The following is a 19,887-nucleotide window of genomic DNA, read 5'->3' on the forward strand; positions in this document are numbered from 1 at the left end:
GGAGGAGGAAGAGAAGAGGAAGAGGGGGAGAGAGGGCAGGCTGAGTTCTACTCTGCTGGTTCTTACAGCCTGCAGATGACTGTAGAGCAGGGGTTGTGTGTGTGTGTGTGTGTGTGTGTTGGCTAGTGTGTCACCTTGCCCACAGCTCAGCTCCCCAACTCTTTGTCCTATTTTCCTCTCTTCTCCTCCACATCTTCATCTCTCTCTCCTTGAGAAAGCATTTATTTCAAGTGTAAGTGAGGTTAGAACAGAACAAAGAAACTGAGTAATAATACACTGTACTTAGTCCAAACAATACTTTACCACTCACAACTGAGACAAGAACCACTCAGAGATCTTTGGCTATTAATTTACTAAAGTTCATGACATCACAGTCAAACAGGACATGCAACAGTGGATAGAATGGAACCCTGCAGCAGTGGGGCAGAGAGAGAGAATAATGCTGTGAACAACCGTGTGCTGTGACAACAAGCGTCTAGTGCTGTAACAACAAGGCACTTCTGGTTGAGATCATCTGTCTATCCTGATGTCAGCTCAGAGTCACTACTTAACACATCACTGTGTGAATAGAGAGAATCAGTGGTGCATACAAGACCACAGAAACACACACCCGCATTCGCACTCGCACTCACTCACTCACACACACACACAAAAACACTTACTCACTCACACACACTGGAGAATGACACAACCTCCCCAAATAGTCACAGCACAAACAGCTAATGGAGTCCAAAGCGGCAAAAAAGTCAGAAAGTGGGTTTAAAGTCTGGGTTCTCCATTGGTAGTAAAGGCTAGGTGCTGCTGGATAGTGAAGGCTTAGTGCTGGGTAGATGCTGGCCTCGCTGCCTGGTGTAGCTCAGTGTGCCACTACAAATATATGGGCCTCAGGTGGACTTGAAAAGTGACATCAACAACAACAATTTCAGGGTGGTGGAAAGTTTAAAAAATATATTTGTTATAAATGTCTTTATAGGAGTGCAGTGTATCACACTGTAGTAGTCTTAATAGTAGCACTATAAACACACTCCTCATTCTTCAAACAAATATGTAAAGCTGTCATGTTAACATGTAAACAATGCCGATGCTCCCAACCCCTTACAGCCCCTCCATTCCAGAACAACATCTCTCCCAGCATGGGTGTGCTTGATTTAGTTCACTGTAATGGCACCAAGGGAATAGTCCAAAGTTACAGAACAGTACAGTAGTCTCCTCAGCCCTCAGAGGTCAGAGGGACCCCGGCTCTTCATGACAGAGTCGTAGGAGGGGGGTGCCTCCAGGTCCCAGGGAGGAGGGGTGGGGGGCAAGGGAAGGGGTAGAGAGGGGGGCACTTGCACAGAGTCCTCAGACATCTCTCTGCGTATCCGGTCCAACCTCCTAGAGAGAGAGAGAGCAAGAGAGGGAGGGAAGGATTATTTGGACAAAGTACACTACATCACCAAAAGTATGTAGACACGTGCTCATCGAACACCTCATTCCAAAATCATGGGCATTAATATGCAGTTGGTCCCCCTTTGCTGCTATAACAGCCTCCACTCTTCTGGGAAGGCTTTCCACTAGATCAGCCAAACTCAACTGGCGGACCTCGGTCCGGGTCCGGACCCAGAGAAGGGTCAATCCAGACCAGACAACATCGCATTTTGTCATATAAAGTCAATACATTATTTTTTAGACAGCTTTAAAAAATCTACCGGGCGCAGCGGCCTCTTCAACTCAGCAATCTCTCTTTCTCTCTCTCTCTCTCTCTCTCTCGAAGCAGTGTTGCCAACTCCTCAGTAAGGAAAGTAGCTATTGGCTATCCTAAAAGTCGCTAGAAGTCGCTAAATGATGTCATCACCTAATTTGCATAATTGGCCATGTGCATGTAATTGTGATGGACGCTGTAGGAGAGAGGAATAACATCGTGGGAGAGACAAAAAGTGAGTAAAAAACACCCTACATTTACACCCCGCCCTTAATGTAAGCCAGGATTGGATCAGCCAGCGGCGGCTTCCCGCATGCGCGATTCATTTGCAGTCTGGACGCGGAGGGGTGAACATCTCCTGCTCTGACTGCAGCTGGGAGGGACTGCAGCGCGAGGACTGGGCCGCCTGTGAGTGCTTTGGGACAGGGGTAAAGCAGGCAGAAAGAAACAGAAATTTTTGACCGCAGTTCAACTGTAAATATCACAGATAGAAGGAGCTTAGTTACCAGTGTCTTTGTTAATATGGCTTGTTAAATAAATAAATAGAAGTTGCCTCTGAAAACCGTATATTCAAAGACGAGTGGACGGAAGAGTATTTATTCATTCTCCCCGCAACTAGCACAAAACCAATGTGCCTGATATGCAGTGAGTCTGTAGCTCTCGTGAAGTGCCAATGTTAAGCTCCATTATGACACCAGACGTATCCTCTGAACACGGAGGTGAGAACAAAGAAGATTAACCAACTCAAATCCCAATATGAGAGGTCCACCAACGTCCTTGTCAATTCCCTGACAGCCCAACAACGTGCAATGGAGTGTTCACTGAGGATAGCTTGGGTTCTGGGAAAACACACTGAGATGGTAAAATAATGCATGTGTGAAGTTGCTGATCCCTTGCTTGAAGGTAAACAAAAAGATGAGCTCAGGGAAAAGATCAAACAGTTCCCACTGTCAGATTCCACAACAATGACGAGAACTGAAATATAATAATATAATATTAGCTGAAGATTTAACTTCACAACTTGAGGCCATTCAGAATGCACCATGCATTTCATTAACTGTGGATGAATCAACAGATAACACTGATAATGCCCAGCTTCTGGTGTTTGTTCGATTTTTATAATGAAACAAAGAAGGAATTCTGTGAGGAGCTGTTGGGCTTAACAAATCTAGAAGCACACATGCGGGGAGAGGATATCCATGCCATCAAAGGGATGCTGACAAAAAGGGGGATGGATCTGAAGTCAGTGGTCTCCATCACCACAGATCCATCACCACATATGGAGCTCCAGCCATGATAGGAAGATGGAGGGACTGGTTGTATGTTTGTAAGAGGACCACCCTGACCTGCCATCATATCACTGCATCATCCATCAATCTGTCCTGTGGGCCAGTCTGGGAAAATAGTATTCTGAGGTCATGACAATGATGATGAAACCGATCAACTTTTTGAGAGCAACATCATCCCTACAACACTGCATGCTACGAGGAATTCTGACAGAGGCAATGCCAGTTTTGATGACTTACTACTGAACAACAATGTCAGATGGCTAAGCAAAGGCAGGGTTTTGGAACGCTTTTGGGCCATTCAGGAGGAAATCAAAGCTTTCTTATCAGAGCAAAAGAGTGACAAGGCAACTCAGTTTTCTGAGTTTTTGGAAGATGGAAACAGTTGCATTTTTGACAGACATTACATCACACCTTAATCAACTGAATGTTAAGCTGCAGGGATGGGACAACACAGTGTGTGATATGATAACAGCAGTCCGGGCTTTCCAGAAGAAATGTGAGCTTTTCAAGAATGATCTCCAGGGAGTATTTACATTGACAACCACCTCTGTTTATTATCTATGCATAGCCACTTTACCCCGACCTACATGTACAAATTACCTCGACTAACCTGTATATAGCCTCGTTATTGTTATTTCATTGTGTTAATTGTTATTAAATTTTTTACTTTAGTTTATTTAATAAATATTTTCTTCACTCTATTTCTTGAACTGCATTGTTGGTTAAGGGCTTGTAAGTAAGCATTTCAAGGTAAGATCTACACCTGTTGTATTCGGCGCATGTGACAAATACAATTTGATTTTGATTTAATTTCATTTGTCCACTTCCCCAATCTTCTGGTGCAAATGCAGGGATACAATTATGTTCCCAACCATGTTGATTTCATCCAGAAGCCGATGGATAACGTCAAGGCTCGCTTGATGACTTCTCTGTTCAAAGAGAACTGCTGCTGCTCATCCAGAACCCCTTCTTGGTCACAAATGTGACAAAGTTGTCAGAAGAAGCTAAACAGATCTTCAGATGGGTAAATGCTGCATCACAGCAAATGGAGTTGATTGAGCTGCAAGAAAATGTGTCTTTGAAGGAGCAGGCTGGTGATTGTGACCCTGTCACTTTCTGGGGAAAGATGGTGCCTGCAGCTGATGTCCCTGTTCTCAAGAATCTGGCACTAGACATCCTGACCATGTTTGGCTCCACATACAGCTGTGAATCAGCCTTCTCCACAAATAACGTTATTAAAAACAAATACCGCACCAGGCTCACCAATGGACACCTGCACCAGTGTCTCAGAGTTGCTCTCACACCATATGTGCCAAAGTTCAAAGCATTGGCAAGAGATAGAAAGTGTAATTTCTCTCATTAATGCAGGGCAAGGCCCAGAGTGACATATACATGAATATTGCATGGCCCACAGTGACGTTCTGTGCATTCAGATTATTATTTTTGTTAAACTCTCCTTTGTTCTCCAGAAAACATGCACTTTATTTTAATAACAATAATCAAGACCCAATGGTTCACAGTGCACTTTTTGCATGGATAATTACGCAACCACTTTTGTTCTTCAGCAATGTTGATGCAATGTTGCACATGTTTACATTCGAAATAAGTTGTAATTAATTCAAATTATTTGTCTCATTTAATGTATTTAATGTACATGTTATACAACAACATGTTTCCTAAGTCGTAGACAACTATGTTTGTTCCTACGCTGTACCACAGCGCCGATAAAGGACGATATCCATCCGGATCTTTGCCACCAAGGAAATTTGTGTCACTGGACCTTCTCAAATAGTAGTTGAGTACCCCTGCACTAGATGTTGAACCATTACTGCGGGGACTTGCTTGCACGAGCATTAGTGAGGTCGGGCACTGATGTTGGGCGATTAGGCCTGGCTCGCAGTCGGCTTTCCAATTAATCCCAAAGGTGGTTCATGGGGTTGATGTCAGTGCTCTGTGCAAGCCAGTCAAGTTCTTCCACACCGATCTCGACAAACCATTTCTGTATGGACCTCGCTTTGTGCATGGGGGCATTGACATGCTGAAACAGGAAAGGGCCTTCCCCAAACTGTTGCCACAAAGTTGGAAGCACAGAATCATCTAGAATGTAATTGTACATTGTAGCATTAATAATTCCCTTCACTGGAACTAAGGGACCTAGCCCGAAACCATGAAAAACAACCCCAGACCATTATCCCTCCTCCACCAAACTTTACAGTTGACACTATGCATTTGGGCAGGTAGCGTTTTCCTGGCATCCGCCAAACCCAGATTTGTCTGTCGGACTGCCAGATGGTGAAGCGAGATTCATCACTCCAGAGAACGCGTTTTCACTGCTCCAGAGTCCAATGGCGGCAAGCTTTACACCACTCCAGCCTACGCTTGGCATTGCGCATGGTGATCTTAGGCTTGTGTGCAGCTGCTCGGCCATGGAAATCCATTTCATGAAGCTCCCGACAAACAGTTAATGTGTTGCTTCCAGAGGCAGTTTGGAACTCGGTAGTGAGTGTTGCAACTGATGACAGGCGATTTTTACGCGCTACGCTCTTCAGCACTCGGCGGTCCCGTTCTGTGAGCTTGTGTGGCCTACCATTTCACGGCTGAGCCGTTGTTGCTCCTTGACGTTTCCACTTCACAGCACTTACAGTTGACCGGGGCAGCTCTAGTAGGGCAATTTGATGAACAGACTTGTTGGAAAGGTGGCATCCTATGACAGTACCACGTTGGAAGTCACGTGGAACTCTTCAGTAAGGCCATTCTACTGCCAATGTTTGTCTATGGAGATTGCATAGCTGTGTGCTTGATTTTATACACGTCATCAACAGGTATGGCTGAAATAGCCGAATCCACTAATTTGAAGGGGTGTCCACATACTTTTGTATATACAGTGCATTCGGAAAGTATTCAGACCCCTTGACTTTTTCCACATTTTGTTACGTTACAGCCTTATTCTAAAATGGTGTAAAACAATAAATATCATCAATCTACACACAATACCCCATAATGACAAAGCAAAAACAGGTTTTTTGATTTTTTTGCAAATTTATAGAATAAAATAAACTGATATTACATTTACATAAGTATTCAGACCCTTTACTCAGTACGATGAAGCACCTTTGGCAGCTATTACAGCCTCAAGTCTTTTGGTCTTCTTGGGTATGACACGACAAGCTTGACACACCTGTATTTGGGGAGTTTCTCCCATTCTTCTCTGCAGATCCTCTCAAGCTCTGTCAGGTTGGATGGGGAGTGTCGCTGCACAGCTATTTTCAGGTCTCTCCAGAGATGTTCGATCGGGTTCAAGTCCGGGCTCTAGTTGGACCACTCAAGGACATTCAGAGACTTGTCCCAAAGCCACTCCTGAGTTGTCTTGGCTGTGTGCTTAGGGTCGTTGTCCTGTTGGAAGGTGAACCTTCGTCCCCAGTCTGAGGTCCTGAACGCTCTGGAGCAGGTTTTCATCAAGGATCTCTCTGTACTTCGCTCTGTTAATCTTTCCCTCGATCCTGACTAGTTTCCCAGTCCCTGCCGCTGAAAAACATCCCCACAGCAATGATGCTGCCACCATATTTGCTAACATTTCTAAAAACCTGTTTTCACTTCGTCATTATGGGGTATAGTGTGTAGATTGATGAATAAGGCTGTAACGTAACAAAATGTGGAAAAAGTAAAGCGTTCTGAATACTTTCCGAATGCACAGTATAGTGTATCTCCATTTACTGTACAGGGAGTCAACCAAATCCATCTTGCACCTTAATAGCAACCATTCCTTGTCTCCTATAATCATTTTCTTGTCTCCTGTCCATCCTGCTCAGTGATGTAGTAAGGCTTGAGGCTGAAGCCAAATGGTGGGATGATCTAGTTAGCTTTTATGTTATCTCCGAACTAACCAGGCTGAAATAAGCAATGTGAGGTTGGTTGTTTAGCAACAAAAAACAACCTATGCGAAACTATGGGGCAAAACAGAAGGGGTTGGCTTAGAATGTTGACAACATGTAAACGATATTTTGGAAACTATATTTTGCAATACATTTGTTCAATGAGCACTTGTTACAGTTGTTGGTTAGCTAGGTAGCGAATTTTAGCCATATTAGCATTGACATGAAACCAGTCAAAACACCTCAAAACAAGACATGGTATCAAGAACAGGCCCAGTGTAGCTCAGTTGGTAGAGCATGGCGTTTGCAACGCCAGGGTTGTGGGTTTCCCACAGGGGGGCAGTATGAAAAAATGTATGCACTCACTAACTGTAAGTCGCTCTGGATAAGAGCGTCTGCTAAATAACAAAAAAAATACAAATAAAAAAAGAACAAGATGAAACTAGATAAAATGAGCCACGATTCCCCACATCGCAGTTTCTTGTCATTGTTGCTAGCCATCTGGCAATCCAGAATCACAACAACTCACGGACTTCTGCCCCTTTAAGGCCTGCGCATTGTTTTCGTGACGTTGTCAGCTAACCCATCTATGTACCCACTGAAGAATACCTTGAAAGATTCAGTTTATTAGTGTTGAGCTCCTCTGGTCAACATCTACTGCAATAATAATAACCTGATGGCTCAGTGTTCCTGGCTGCTACTCTGCTCTCTTTCTCTCTCTGTGTGCGCTTGCGTATGCATGTACAGTACCAGTCAGAAGTTTGGACACACCTACTCATTCAAGGGTTTTTCTTTATTTTTACTATTTTCTACATTGTAGAATAATAGTGAAGACATCAAAACTATGAAATAACACATATGGAATCATGTAGTAACCAAAAAAGTGTTAAACATAACAAAATATATTTTATATTTGAGATTCTTCAAAGTAGCCACCCTTTGCCTTGATGACAGCTTTGCACACTCTTGGCATTCTCTCAACCAGCTTCATGAGGTAGTCACCTGGAATGCATTTCAATTAACAGGTGTGCCATGTTAAAAGTTAATTTGTGGAATTTCTTTCCTTCTTAATGCTTTTGAACAATCAGTTGTGTTGTGACAAGGTAGGGGTGGTATACAGAAGATAGCCCTATTTGGTAAAAGACCAAGTCCATATTATGGCAAGAACAGCTAAAATAAGCAAAGAGAAATGACAGTCCATCATTACTTTAAGACATGAAGGTCAGTCAATGCAGAAAATGTCAATCTTCAAGTGCAGTCAGTTGCAAAAACCATCAAGCACTATGATGAAACTGGCTCTCATGAGGACCGCCACAGGAAAGGAAGACCCAGAGTTACCTCTGCTGCAGAGGATAAGTTCATTAGAGTTAACTGCACCTCAGATTGCAGCCCAAATAAATGCTTCACAGAGTTAAAGTAACAGACACATCTCAACATCAACTGTTCAGAGGAGACTGTGTGAATCAGGCCTTCATGGTCGAATTGCTGCAAAGAAACCACTACTAAAGGACACCAATAAGAAGAAGAGACTGACTTGGGCCAAGAAACACGAGCAATGGACATTAGACCGGTGGAAATCTGTCCTTTGGTCTGATGAGTCCAAATTTGAGATTTTTGGTTCCAACCGCCGTGTCTTTGTGAGACGCAGAGTAGGTGAACAGATGATCTCTCCATGTGTGGTTTCCACCGTGAAGCATGGAGGAGGAGGTGTGATGGTGTGGGGGTGCTTTGCTGGTGATACTGTCTGTGATTTATTTAGAATTCAAGGCACACTTAACCAGCATGGCTACCACAGCATTCTGCTGCGATACACCATCCCATCTAGTTTGCGCTTAGTGGGACTATCATTTGTTTTTCAACAGGACAATGACCCAAAACACACCTCCAGGCTGTGTAAGGGCTATTTGACCAAGGAGAGTGATGGAGTGCTGCATCAGATGACTTGGCCTCCACAATCACCTGACCACAACCCAATTGAGATGGTTTGAGATGAGTTGGACCGCAGAGTGAAGGAAAAGCAGCCAACAAGTGCTCAGCATATGTGGGAACTCCTTCAAGACTGTTGGAAAAGCATTCCTGTCACGCCCTGACTCAGGGGACGCTTATATGTTGAGTCAGGGTGTATATTCCTTGTTGTGTTTGTTTTATGTTGTAGGATCTAGTATTCTAGATCTATGTTGGCCGGTGTGGTTCCCAATCAGAGGCAGCTGTCGCTCGTTGTCTCTTATTGGGGTCCATACTTAGGCAGCCTATTGGCACTAGTGGGTTGTGGGATCTTGTTCCGTGTGAGGTTTGTTGTGTGTACCTTAGGACGTCATGTATCGTTAGTTTATTGTTTTGTTGTTGTGTTTATTCGTTTAATAAACATGTTGGCATATCACGCTGCGCCTTGGTCCGTCCCGTTTATGAACGAACGTGACAGAAGATCCCCCAGACCTGGACCAAGCAGTGTGCCGAGGAGGAGCAGAGAGGATGGACTTGGCAGGAGATGAGAGAGGATCTGGCAAGAAAGATGGAGGCCCTGATCAGGGTGTAGAGGCAATCCCCCCCCCAAAAAAATTGGGGGGCACACGGTGTGGACGACGAGGCAGCAGGAGGCCGCGACAGGGCGGATCTGCTGGTTAGGAGAGGAGGCCACCAGATTACGGGGGCCATTGGTTCAGAGGGAGCAGAAGGAAGGTGTAGAGGCACGGCGAGAGGAGCTGGTTAGGCAGCAGAAGGAGCAGGGGTTAATAAAGGAACCCAGTCCCGCTCCTCGCACCAAGCAAGTGGTGCGTGTCGCCAGTCCGGTCCGGCCTGTTCCTGCTCCTCGCACTAAGCCAGTGGTGCGCGTCGCCAGCCCGGCCCGGCCTGTTCCTGCCCCTCGCACCAAGCCAGTGGTGCGCGTCGCCAGCCCGGTCCGGCCTGTTCCTGTCCCTCGCACCAAGCCAGTGGTGCGCGTCGCCAGCCCGGCCCGGCCTGTTCCTGCCCGAACGTGACAATTCCACATGAAGCTGGTTGAGAGAATGCCAAGAGTGTGCAAAGCTGTCATCAATGCAAAGTGTGGCTACTTTGAAGAATCTAAAATATATTTTGATTTGTTTTAACACTTTTTGGGTTACTACATGATTCCATATGTGTTAGTTCATAGTTTGATGTCTTCACTATTATTCTACAATGTAGATAATAGTAAAAATAAAGACAAACCCTTGAATGAGTAGGTGTGTCCAAACTTTTGACTGGTACTGTATCTGTTTGTGCATATGTCGGTTGGACACTGAGCAGAACTAACCTTGTTTAAACTTACTGACAGTTAAAACAGAGCAGGCGAGGCCAGGGGAGTGTGTGAGTGTGTGAGTGTGTGTGTGTGTGTGTGTGTGTGTGTGTGTCAGGATTTCCGTTAGGAAAACGTAGCGCCAGGCATTTGACCGGCAGCATTTTAATTTACTGGACATTTGAGAAATTTACCAGACCCAATCAGGTACGTAACCTGATTAGGGTGTCCACCCACGGTGCTCAGAATGACAGAAATCACATTAATATTATGGCAATTCATATTAACAGAACATGCAAGTCCAGGATGCAATGGTGTGTGTCCTTCTTACCGAATTCTGATGCGCACTTAGATGTTAGAATAACTGTCCAATGAGTCTGATGCAACAGATCAGAACGTTTAGCTTACAATGTTGATCAACTATTATTTCTTCACATTATAAGTGCAGCAATGCGTACAAGGCAGTAGGCTACTTGCGAATGTTTGTTCCATAATTCAATTAGTGGGAAAACACCAATATCAAAAGCGCACCGCACATGCGAGAGGTTTCATGTGACAGAGAGGAAAGCATCCGTTTGAAATTTTGGAAGTGGGGAGATCTAATATGCAACAACTAGCATGGGTTGCTAATATGACTAGGATTGTGCCTTTGGCTACTGCACATTGAAAGAAAGTTTAAATAATTGCCTCCACAGAAATGGTCTGATTTTGGCTAGGCTACTTTGAAGCAAGGTAAGACATACAGTGCATTCGGAAAGTATTCAGACCCAATTGACTTTTTCCACATTTGGTTACGTTACAGCCTTATTATAAAATAGATTAAATAGTTTTCCCCCTCATCAATCTACACAAAATAACCCATTATGACAAAGCAAAAACAGGTTTTTAGAAATGTTTGCAAATGTATAAAGAAAATAATGAAATATCACATTTACATAAGTATTCAGACCCTTTACTCAGTACTTTGTTGAAGCACCTTTGGCAGCGATTACAGCCTTGAGTCTTCTTGGGTATGACGCTACAAACTTGGCACACCTGTATTTGGAGAGTTTCTCCCATTCTTCTCTGCAGATCCTCTCAAGCTCTGTCAGGTTCGATGGGGAGCATTACTGCACAGCTATTTTCAGGTCTCTCCAGAGATGTTCGATAGGGTTCAAGTTTGTGCTCTGGCTGGGCCACTCAAGGACATTCAGAGACTTGTCCCGAAGCCACTCCTGCGTTGTCTTGGCTGTGTGCTTAGGGTCGTTGTCCTGAATGCTGTATACCCGTGGTATACAGCATTCAGGGCTCGAACCACCCAGTTTATAATGCAAATTAACCTATAGACCGATAAGCATGACCAGTCAAATGTATTTACATCGACTGGTATTTCCATCAATGAATAGGCTAAAAAGCATTCTTTCGCAATGGGATTTTTTTCTTCTTCTCCCGGACAATTGGCCGGTGCAAATGTTATTCATCAGCTTTTCTATTTTTCTATCGGCCAAAAGCCGGCTATTACCGGCTAACAGAAACCCTGGTGTGTGTGTGTGTGTGTACCTCTGGATGGCTAGGGCCTGGTGTGGGCTATAGCGTGTTCCTGTGCGGGGGTGTAACAGGAAGTGTCCAGGTACGTCCGACACCTGTAGCGTTGTCATTAAAATACAGAGCCCAGCAATGGTCAGTGTTGCCCCGGTAACAGCCATCAGCAACCCCATCCACAGCCCTGGACCTTGCAGAGTCAGGAAAGTCAGGAAACCCCCTACTACCTACACACACACACACACACACACACACACACACAGTGAGCCAGGACACCATCTACAACTTAGTTAACATGTTATTTTGGTAACAAACAAACACACACACACAGCTAGAATGCGGCCCCCTCCTACCATCATCACGGGGCCTAGAGATAGCAGCACGCCCTGGGGAGATGGCCGCTTTCTCTCCCCCTGTCTGCCTGGCGCTACCCCGTGGCTTGGCTCACACACACCTCCACACTCCTCCAACACCATCACACCATCATTCACAATCTGCACGAAAGAGAGAGCGAGAGAGAGTGAGAGAGAGATCAAAGACAAAGGGTTGAGAGTTATCAGATGATCACGTGTTGATTGAACTGTCAGAGGGCATACCATATCACTACTTTACCTTCTGAAGAGGCTTCTCCAGTGCCCAGCCGGGTATAAAGGTAAGAGATGATTATTTCGTTTCTAAATCTCTCCGTTGTCTTTTTACTCCTTTCTTCCTCAGCTAGTTGCACTTCCTTTTTGCTTTCCATGTGGCGTGAGAGATTCTGATTGTTATCTAAACAAAAATGAAGAATCTCAAGAATCAAAATGTTCGAAACAACCGAGCAAGCTATAACTTAAAACTCATCCCGCTTGCTCTGCCAGAGAGCCGTTAAATCCGTTATAACGTGACATCGCGGTCGACATATTGAATTTGTATCGCAGTAGGGCAGGGCAGGGCAGGACACTTGCCCCGGCTAGTCACACAGCCCCGTTCTGCGCGTGGTCAGAGGAAGTCGGTTTCTGACAGTTATTCTGGAGGAGGAAAGGAGAGAACAGAGAGAGGGGAAGGGGAGGAAGGGGGCAGGGCAGTGGCAGAGAAGAGAAGGATCTGAATGTCGTCAGTGTTTGTCAGAAAGATGTTTGGATGTTGTCTGAACTAGAAGACGCTGCACAGAACCCAGATGACGCTGGCTGTGTCATCCCGCCGTCACAAACTGATTAAATCAACGTTGTTTCAACATCATTTTCAATGTTTTGTGACGTGGAATCAATGTGGAAAAATACATTGGATTTGAAAAAAGTCATCAACATAAACTGTTGTTTTGGTGACACTCTTTTCGCTCCACTTCAATGCAAAGTGATATTCGTAGCAGGTTAGGAGACCATTTTTGATAACCCTAACCCGAACTATTTTCCTAACCTTAACCTTAGTCTCCTAACCTGCAACTTTAATTCTTCTAACCTTACTAAAGTGGCGTGAAAAGAGTGTTTGCTGTTTACATTTGATATGTTAGTCATTCAGCAGACGCTCTTAGCCTCTTATCCAGAGCGACTTACAATTAGTGCATTCATCTTAAAATAGCTAGGTGGGATGACCACATATCACAGTCATAGTAAGTACATTTTCCCTCAATAAAATAGCTATCAGCAAAGTTAGAGCTAGTAAGGAAGAAAAAAAGTGGTACTTCACGAAAGGCATTTTTTGTGGGTGCTGTGGGAATATTTAAAATACTCTTTGAAGAGGTAAAGGTAGGTTTTCGGGAAGATGGGCGGGGACTCTGCTGCCCTAGTTTCAGGGGTAAGCTGGTTCCAATATTGGGGACTGGGCTCGATTTGGGGTGTAGGGTCTGAGCATAGCCTGAAGGTAGGGAGGGGCACTTCCTCTTGCTGCTCCATAGACAAGTACCATAGTTGTTTTGAGGGTGACAACCACAAGATTGTCATTTTGGTAACCAAATTTCAACATAGACAAACCTTGTCAAAAAAAAATGTCAACTCTTCTCTTCCAACGTTATATCCACTATCAGAAAAAAAAACTGTAGGCTGGGCAGCACCTCCTACTGGAGAGTGTATCTAACTACAGCTACCCTTTGGTCTCTAAGAGCTTTGCACACCTGGATTGTACAATATTTGCACATATTATATATTTTGTTATTATTCAAGCTCTGACAAGTTGGTTGTTGATCATTGCTAGAAATCCATTGTCTTATCATAGATTCTCAATTCGATTTAAGTCAAAACTGTAACTAGGCCAGTCAGGAACATTCAATGTAATTTTGGTAAGCAACTCCAGTGTATATTTGGCATTGTGTTTGAGGTTATTGTCCTGCTGAAAGGTGAATTTGTCTCCCAGTGACTATTGGAAAGCAGACTGAACCAGGTTTTCCTCTAGGATTTTGCCTGTGGTTAGCTCTATTCCATTTATTTTAATCCTAAAAATCTCCCTAGTCCTTGCAGATGAAAAGCATACCCATAACATGATGCAGCCACCACCATGTTTGAAAATATGAATATGTAAACACTGATGTGTTGTGTTGGATTTGCCTCAAACATAACACTTTGTATTCGGGACATACATTTTATCTTTGCCACATTTTTTTGCAGTTTTACTTTAGTGCCTTTGTGAACAGGATGCATTTTTGGAATATTTTATTCTGTACAAGCTTCCATCTTTTCACTCTGTCATTTAGGTTAGTATGGTGGAGTAACTACAGTACAATGTTGTTGATCCATCCTCAGTTTTCTCCTATCATAGCCATTAAACTCTGTAACTGTTTTAAAGTCACCATTTGGCCTCATGGTGAAATCCCTGAGCGGTTTACTTCCTCTCAGTTAGGAAGGACGCCTGTTTCTTTGTAGTGACTGGGTGTATTGATACACCATCCAAAGTGTAATTAATAACTTCACCATGCTCAAAGGGCTATTAAATGTCTGCTTTTTTTATACCCATCTACCAATAGGTGCCATTCTTTGCGAGGCATTGGAAAACCTCCCTGGTCTTTGTGGTAGAATCTGTATTTGAAATTCACTGCTCGATTGAGGGACCTTACAGATAATTGTACGCGTGGGGTATTATTGCACACAGAGTGAATCCATGCAACTTATTGCGACTTATTAAGCAACATTTTACTCCTGAACTTATTTAGGCTTACCATAACAAAGGGGTTGAATACATATTGACTCAAGACATTTCAACTTTTCATTTTTAATTAATTTGTAAAAAACATTATTGGGTATTGTGTGTAGGCCATTGACACACAATCTCAATTTAATCCATTTTAAATTCAGAATATAACACAACAAAATGTGGAAAAAGTCAAGGGATGTGAATACTTTCTAAAGACTATTGTTTCAATTCAACCCAGAATTCAACCAAAAATAGAAAATACAATAGGCCGATAGTTTCAAGCTCTGGTTGATTTAAAATGTAATGATCTTTAGTAATATTGAATTTGGTTCAACAGAACCAAATATCAACATTTGAAGGAGATGTGTATTCTGCTTGGATAGTTATATCTGTGCCACTGACTTAATAGGCTTTAATTCCAGTTTGTCTACAAGTTAATATTGATATATTGGATTCACGTCTCCATCTCAACCAAAAATCTAAGTTAAAGAATAGGCATTTAAGTGCATTTCAAGTTTGATTTGATTTAGACCTATTCTTTAACTTAGATTTTTTGTTGAGATGGAGTAGTGAATCCAACACATCCATTACATTTTTAATTTGTAGACAAGCTGGAATTAAAGCCAGACTAAGTCAGTGGCACAGATGGAACAATCCAAGCAGACGATATATCTCCTTTAAATGTAGATTTTTGGTTACGTTGATAACCAAACACAATTCAATATCACTTTTGAAATACAATAAATAGCCTATTAACTTGGAAATTCAACTAACTTTTGAGTGGGTGAATATAGGTTGTAATCTCATTGATCAATGTCTCAACCAAATATTACCCAATTATCCACGTTGAAATGACATGGTGTGCCCAGTGGGATGTGTGTGTTTGTGTGTGAGAGAAAGACAGAGCGAGAGACAATTTTGTTTATTATCTATTTCACTTGCTTTGGCAATGTAAACATACAGTGGGGAAAAAAAGTATTTAGTCAGCCACCAATTGTGCAAGTTCTCCCACTTAAAAAGGTGAGAGAGGCCTGTAATTTTCATCATAGCTACACGTCAACTATGACAGACAAATTGAGAGTTTTTTTCTCCAGAAAATCACATTGTAGGATTTTTATGAATTTATTTGCAAATTATGGTGGAAAATAAGTATTTGGTCACCTACAAACAAGCAAGATTTCTGGCTCTCACAGACCTGTAACTTCTTCTTTAAGAGGCTCCTCTGTCCTCCACTCGTTACCTGTATTAATGGCACCTGTTTGAACTTGTTATCAGTATAAAAGACACCTGTCCACAACCTCAAACAGTCACACTCCAAACTCCACTATGGCCAAGACCAAAGAGCTGTCAAAGGACACCAGAAACAAAATTGTAGACCTGCACCAGGCTGGGAAGACTGAATCTGCAATAGGTAAGCAGCTTGGTTCGAAGAAATCAACTGTGGGAGCAATTATTAGGAAATGGAAGACATACAAGACCACTGATAATCTCCCTCGATCTGGGGCTCCACACAAGATCTCACCCCGTGGGGTCAAAAGATCACAAGAACGGTGAGCAATCCCAGAACCACACGGGGGGACCTAGTGAATGACCTGCAGAGAGCTGGGACCAGAGTAACAAAGCCTACCATCAGTAACACACTACGCCGCCAGGGACTCAAATCCTGCAGTGCCAGACGTGTCCCCCTGCTTAAGCTAGTACATGTCCAGGCCCGTCTGAAGTTTGCTAGAGTGCATTTGGATGATCCAGAAGAGGATTGGGAGAATGTCCTATGGTCAGATGAAACCAAAATAGAACTTTTTGGTAAAAACTCAACTCGTCGTGTTTGGAGGACAAAGAATGCTGAGTTGCATCCAAAGAACACCATACCTACTGTGAAGCATGGGGGTGGAAACATCATGCTTTGGGGCTGTTTTTCTGCAAAGGGACCAGGACGACTGATCCGTGTAAAGGAAAGAATGAATGGGGCCATGTATCGTGAGATTTTGAGTGAAAACCTCCTTCCATCAGCAAGGGCATTGAAGATGAAACGTGGCTGGGTCTTTCAGCATGACAATGATCCCAAACACACCGCCCGGGCAACGAAGGAGTGGCTTCGTAAGAAGCATTTCAAGGTCTTGGAGTGGCCTAGCCAGTCTCCAGATCTCAACCCCATAGACAATCTTGGGAGGGAGTTGAAAGTCCGTGTTGCCCAGCGACAGCCCCAAAACATCACTCCTCTAGAGGTGATCTGCATGGAGGAATGGGCCAAAATTCCAGCAACAGTGTGTGAAAACCTTGTGAAGACTTACAGAAAACGTTTGACCTGTGTCATTGCCAACAAAGGGTATATAACAAAGTATTGAGAAACTTTTGTTATTGACCAAATACTTATTTTCCACCATAATTTGCAAATAAATTCTGTAAAAATCCTACAATGTGATTTTCTGGATTTCTTTTTCTCATTTTGTCTGTCATAGTTGACGTGTACCTATGATGAAAATTACAGGCCTCTCTCATCTTTTTAAGTGGGAGAACTTGCACAATTGGTGGCTGACTAAATACTTTTTTCCCCACTGTATGTTTCCCATACCAATAAAGCCTTTTGAATTGAATTAAGAGACAGACAGACAGACAGACAGAGAGGGAGAGAGAGAGAGATGCCATTCCTATTGTGTGGTGTAATTAATGATCAATAGACTAGTTAAAAATGTGTTGGCCTATGTAAGATATTATCTCTGAAGCAGATTACTTTAGTTCAGCATGTTTCAGTGAACATACAAACCTCTGTTCATCTGGGTATTATAATCTTCAGGGATTACACTGTGATGGTTGACTGGCCAGTCGGGTTTCTCTAATACTAGCATGCGTTGATTGAAATATAACTTAACCTGGAATCTAATTCCCAAACTCATAACAATATGTGTATTTATAAAGTACCATCATTTAATCATTAAAACATGATGAAGTACTTGCCAGCCAAGGAGAAACATATGTGTATGTGAAGCCTGTTTCTTTCTTTCTTTAGCTATCCATTGATGTCGATGATGATGTTGCTCCCTATTGTTGATTAGTGATGTTATTGTGGGGGTATTCAGCACCAGGGATGGGGACCTGGCTGTACACTCTTATAAAAAAAGGTGCTATCTAGAACCTAAAGGGGTTCTTCAACTGTCCCTTTAGGAGAACCCTTTGAATAATCATTTTTGGTTCCAAGTGGAACCCTTTTGGTTCCAGGTAGAACCCTTTTGGGTTTGATGTAGAACCCTTTCCACAGAGGGTTCTACATGGAACCCAAAAGGGTTCTACCTGGAACCAAAAAGGGTTATCCTATGGGGATAGCCAAATAATCATTTTGGAACACATTTTTCTAAGAGTGTGGGAAGTTGGTGTCTCTGAGAACCATTCTATTCTCCTCCTGGCGAATCTCTCCTGGAGGTGTCTTGGGATGGACACCCTGGTGGCAGGACAGGTAGATCATCAGGTGACTGACTACTAAATGTCCTCATACACACATGAATGTATAACATCTTGATTTTTCATGTTGATTTCAATAGGACTAGATTACATTAAATCAATCCAAGTATTCCAACTATTTTGTTGAACTTTACATAATTAAACAGTATTTCAGTTTTTTTTCTGTTACACATGCATATACTGTACAGAGCTAGCGGAGGCAGGGAGAGGCCCTGAGTGTGGTTTGTATTCAGTTGGTTCCTTTGCACCAGGCAAGTGCAAGTAAGCAAGTGCAGGTAAAGTATTTGAAAAATTTGAAAATGTGTGTGTCTCATTTGAAAAGCATTTTGTGAAAACATGCTAAACTACAGGTTGTTGAAGACAGACAGAGACATGCTGCTCAACGTGTTGATTCAGGTCCATCTCCTATTCCTGTCGCTTCCTCTGGGTTGACAGCTGATTAGAGGAGCCTAAGTGAAGGGTGTGGCCACAGTATTCCTCTTGCGGTCTGGTTGGTGGTGGCAGTGTGTGGGCCTGTCTGAAGGGATGTCACACTTCGAAGCTAATCTCCCGTGATTGGCCAAACAGGGGTTCCGAGGCCAGGTGTCCGTCTGAGTAGGCGCGGCGCAAGTGGGTGGAGCTACAGGTGTTCTTGATGGCAACCTCGTAGGGAGGTGGGGGGCCCAGCCAGGGAGGATAGTGGGAGGGGGGGCTGAGCGGGGGGTAGTCCACATCATCAGCCCCATACACACCTCGCCGCTGGTGCTCGGTCCTAGACACACACACACACACACCCACATAAAGGACAGTTACAGTACATGCACAGTGCGTTGTGACCTTTACCTTTTATGCACTTTAAAGGCCCAGTGCAGCCAAAAACGTGATTTTCCTGTTTTATATATACACTCGGCCTGTTTATTAGGTACTAGTACTGGGTCGGACCCCCCTTTGCCTCCAGAACAGCCTGAATTATTCGGGGGATTCTACAAGGTGTCGGAAACGTTTACAGGGATGTTGGTCCATGCTGACGCGATGGTATCACGCAGTTGCTGCAGATTGTACGGCGGTACATTCATGCTGCGAGCAGCCGTTCCATCTCATCCCAAAGATGCTCTTTGGGTTGAGTGTAAACTGAACTCGCTGTCATGTTCCAGGCAATGTTTTTCCACTCCTCAATTGTCCAGTATTGGTGATCATGTGCCCACTGGAGCCTCGTCTTCTTGTTTTTAGCTGATAGGAGTGGAACCCGGTGTGGTCGACTGCTGCAATAGCTCATCCGTGACAAGGGTTGACAAGTTGTGCATTCCGAGATGCCGTTCTGCACATCACTGTTGTACTGCGCCATTATTTGTCTGTTTGTGGCCCGCCTGTTAACTTGCATGATTCTTGCCATTCTCCTCGACCTCTCTCATCAACGAGCTGTTTTTGCCCACAGGACTGCCGCTGACTGGATGTTATTTGCTTGTCGCACCATTCTCGATAAACCCTCGACCTAGACACTGTCATGCGGGAAAAGCCCAGGAGGGCGGCCTTTCTGAGATACTGGATCCGGCACGCCTGGCACCGACAATCATACCACACTCAAAGTCGCTTAGGTCACTCGTTTTGCCTTGATGCCTATCTGCCTGCTTTATATAGCAAGCCATGGCCAGGTGACTCACTGTTTGTAGAAGAGATCCATTTTAGTGAATGGGTTGTGTACCTAATAAACTGGCCGGTGAGTATAAGTCCACG

At 43.7% G+C, this 19,887-nt stretch overlaps 1 protein-coding gene across 1 annotated transcript; it reads right to left on the reverse strand.

The window, feature by feature from the left end:
- Positions 1–340: 340 nt before the first annotated feature.
- Positions 341–12,585, reverse strand: LOC311130928 (uncharacterized protein). Its single transcript, XM_084163740.1, has 4 exons — positions 12,229–12,585; positions 11,970–12,110; positions 11,635–11,843; positions 341–1,374 (listed from the first exon to the last, which is right to left on the reverse strand). The coding sequence occupies exons 2-4, from the start codon at positions 12,090–12,092 to the stop codon at positions 1,218–1,220; spliced, it is 489 nt and encodes a 162-aa protein (XP_084019866.1). The 5' UTR covers positions 12,093–12,110; positions 12,229–12,585; the 3' UTR covers positions 341–1,217.
- Positions 12,586–19,887: the final 7,302 nt, after the last annotated feature.

Source organism: Coregonus lavaretus, assembly GCF_964263955.1.
Source record: "Coregonus lavaretus genome assembly, chromosome: 6".
Lineage (NCBI taxonomy): Eukaryota > Metazoa > Chordata > Actinopteri > Salmoniformes > Salmonidae > Coregonus > Coregonus lavaretus.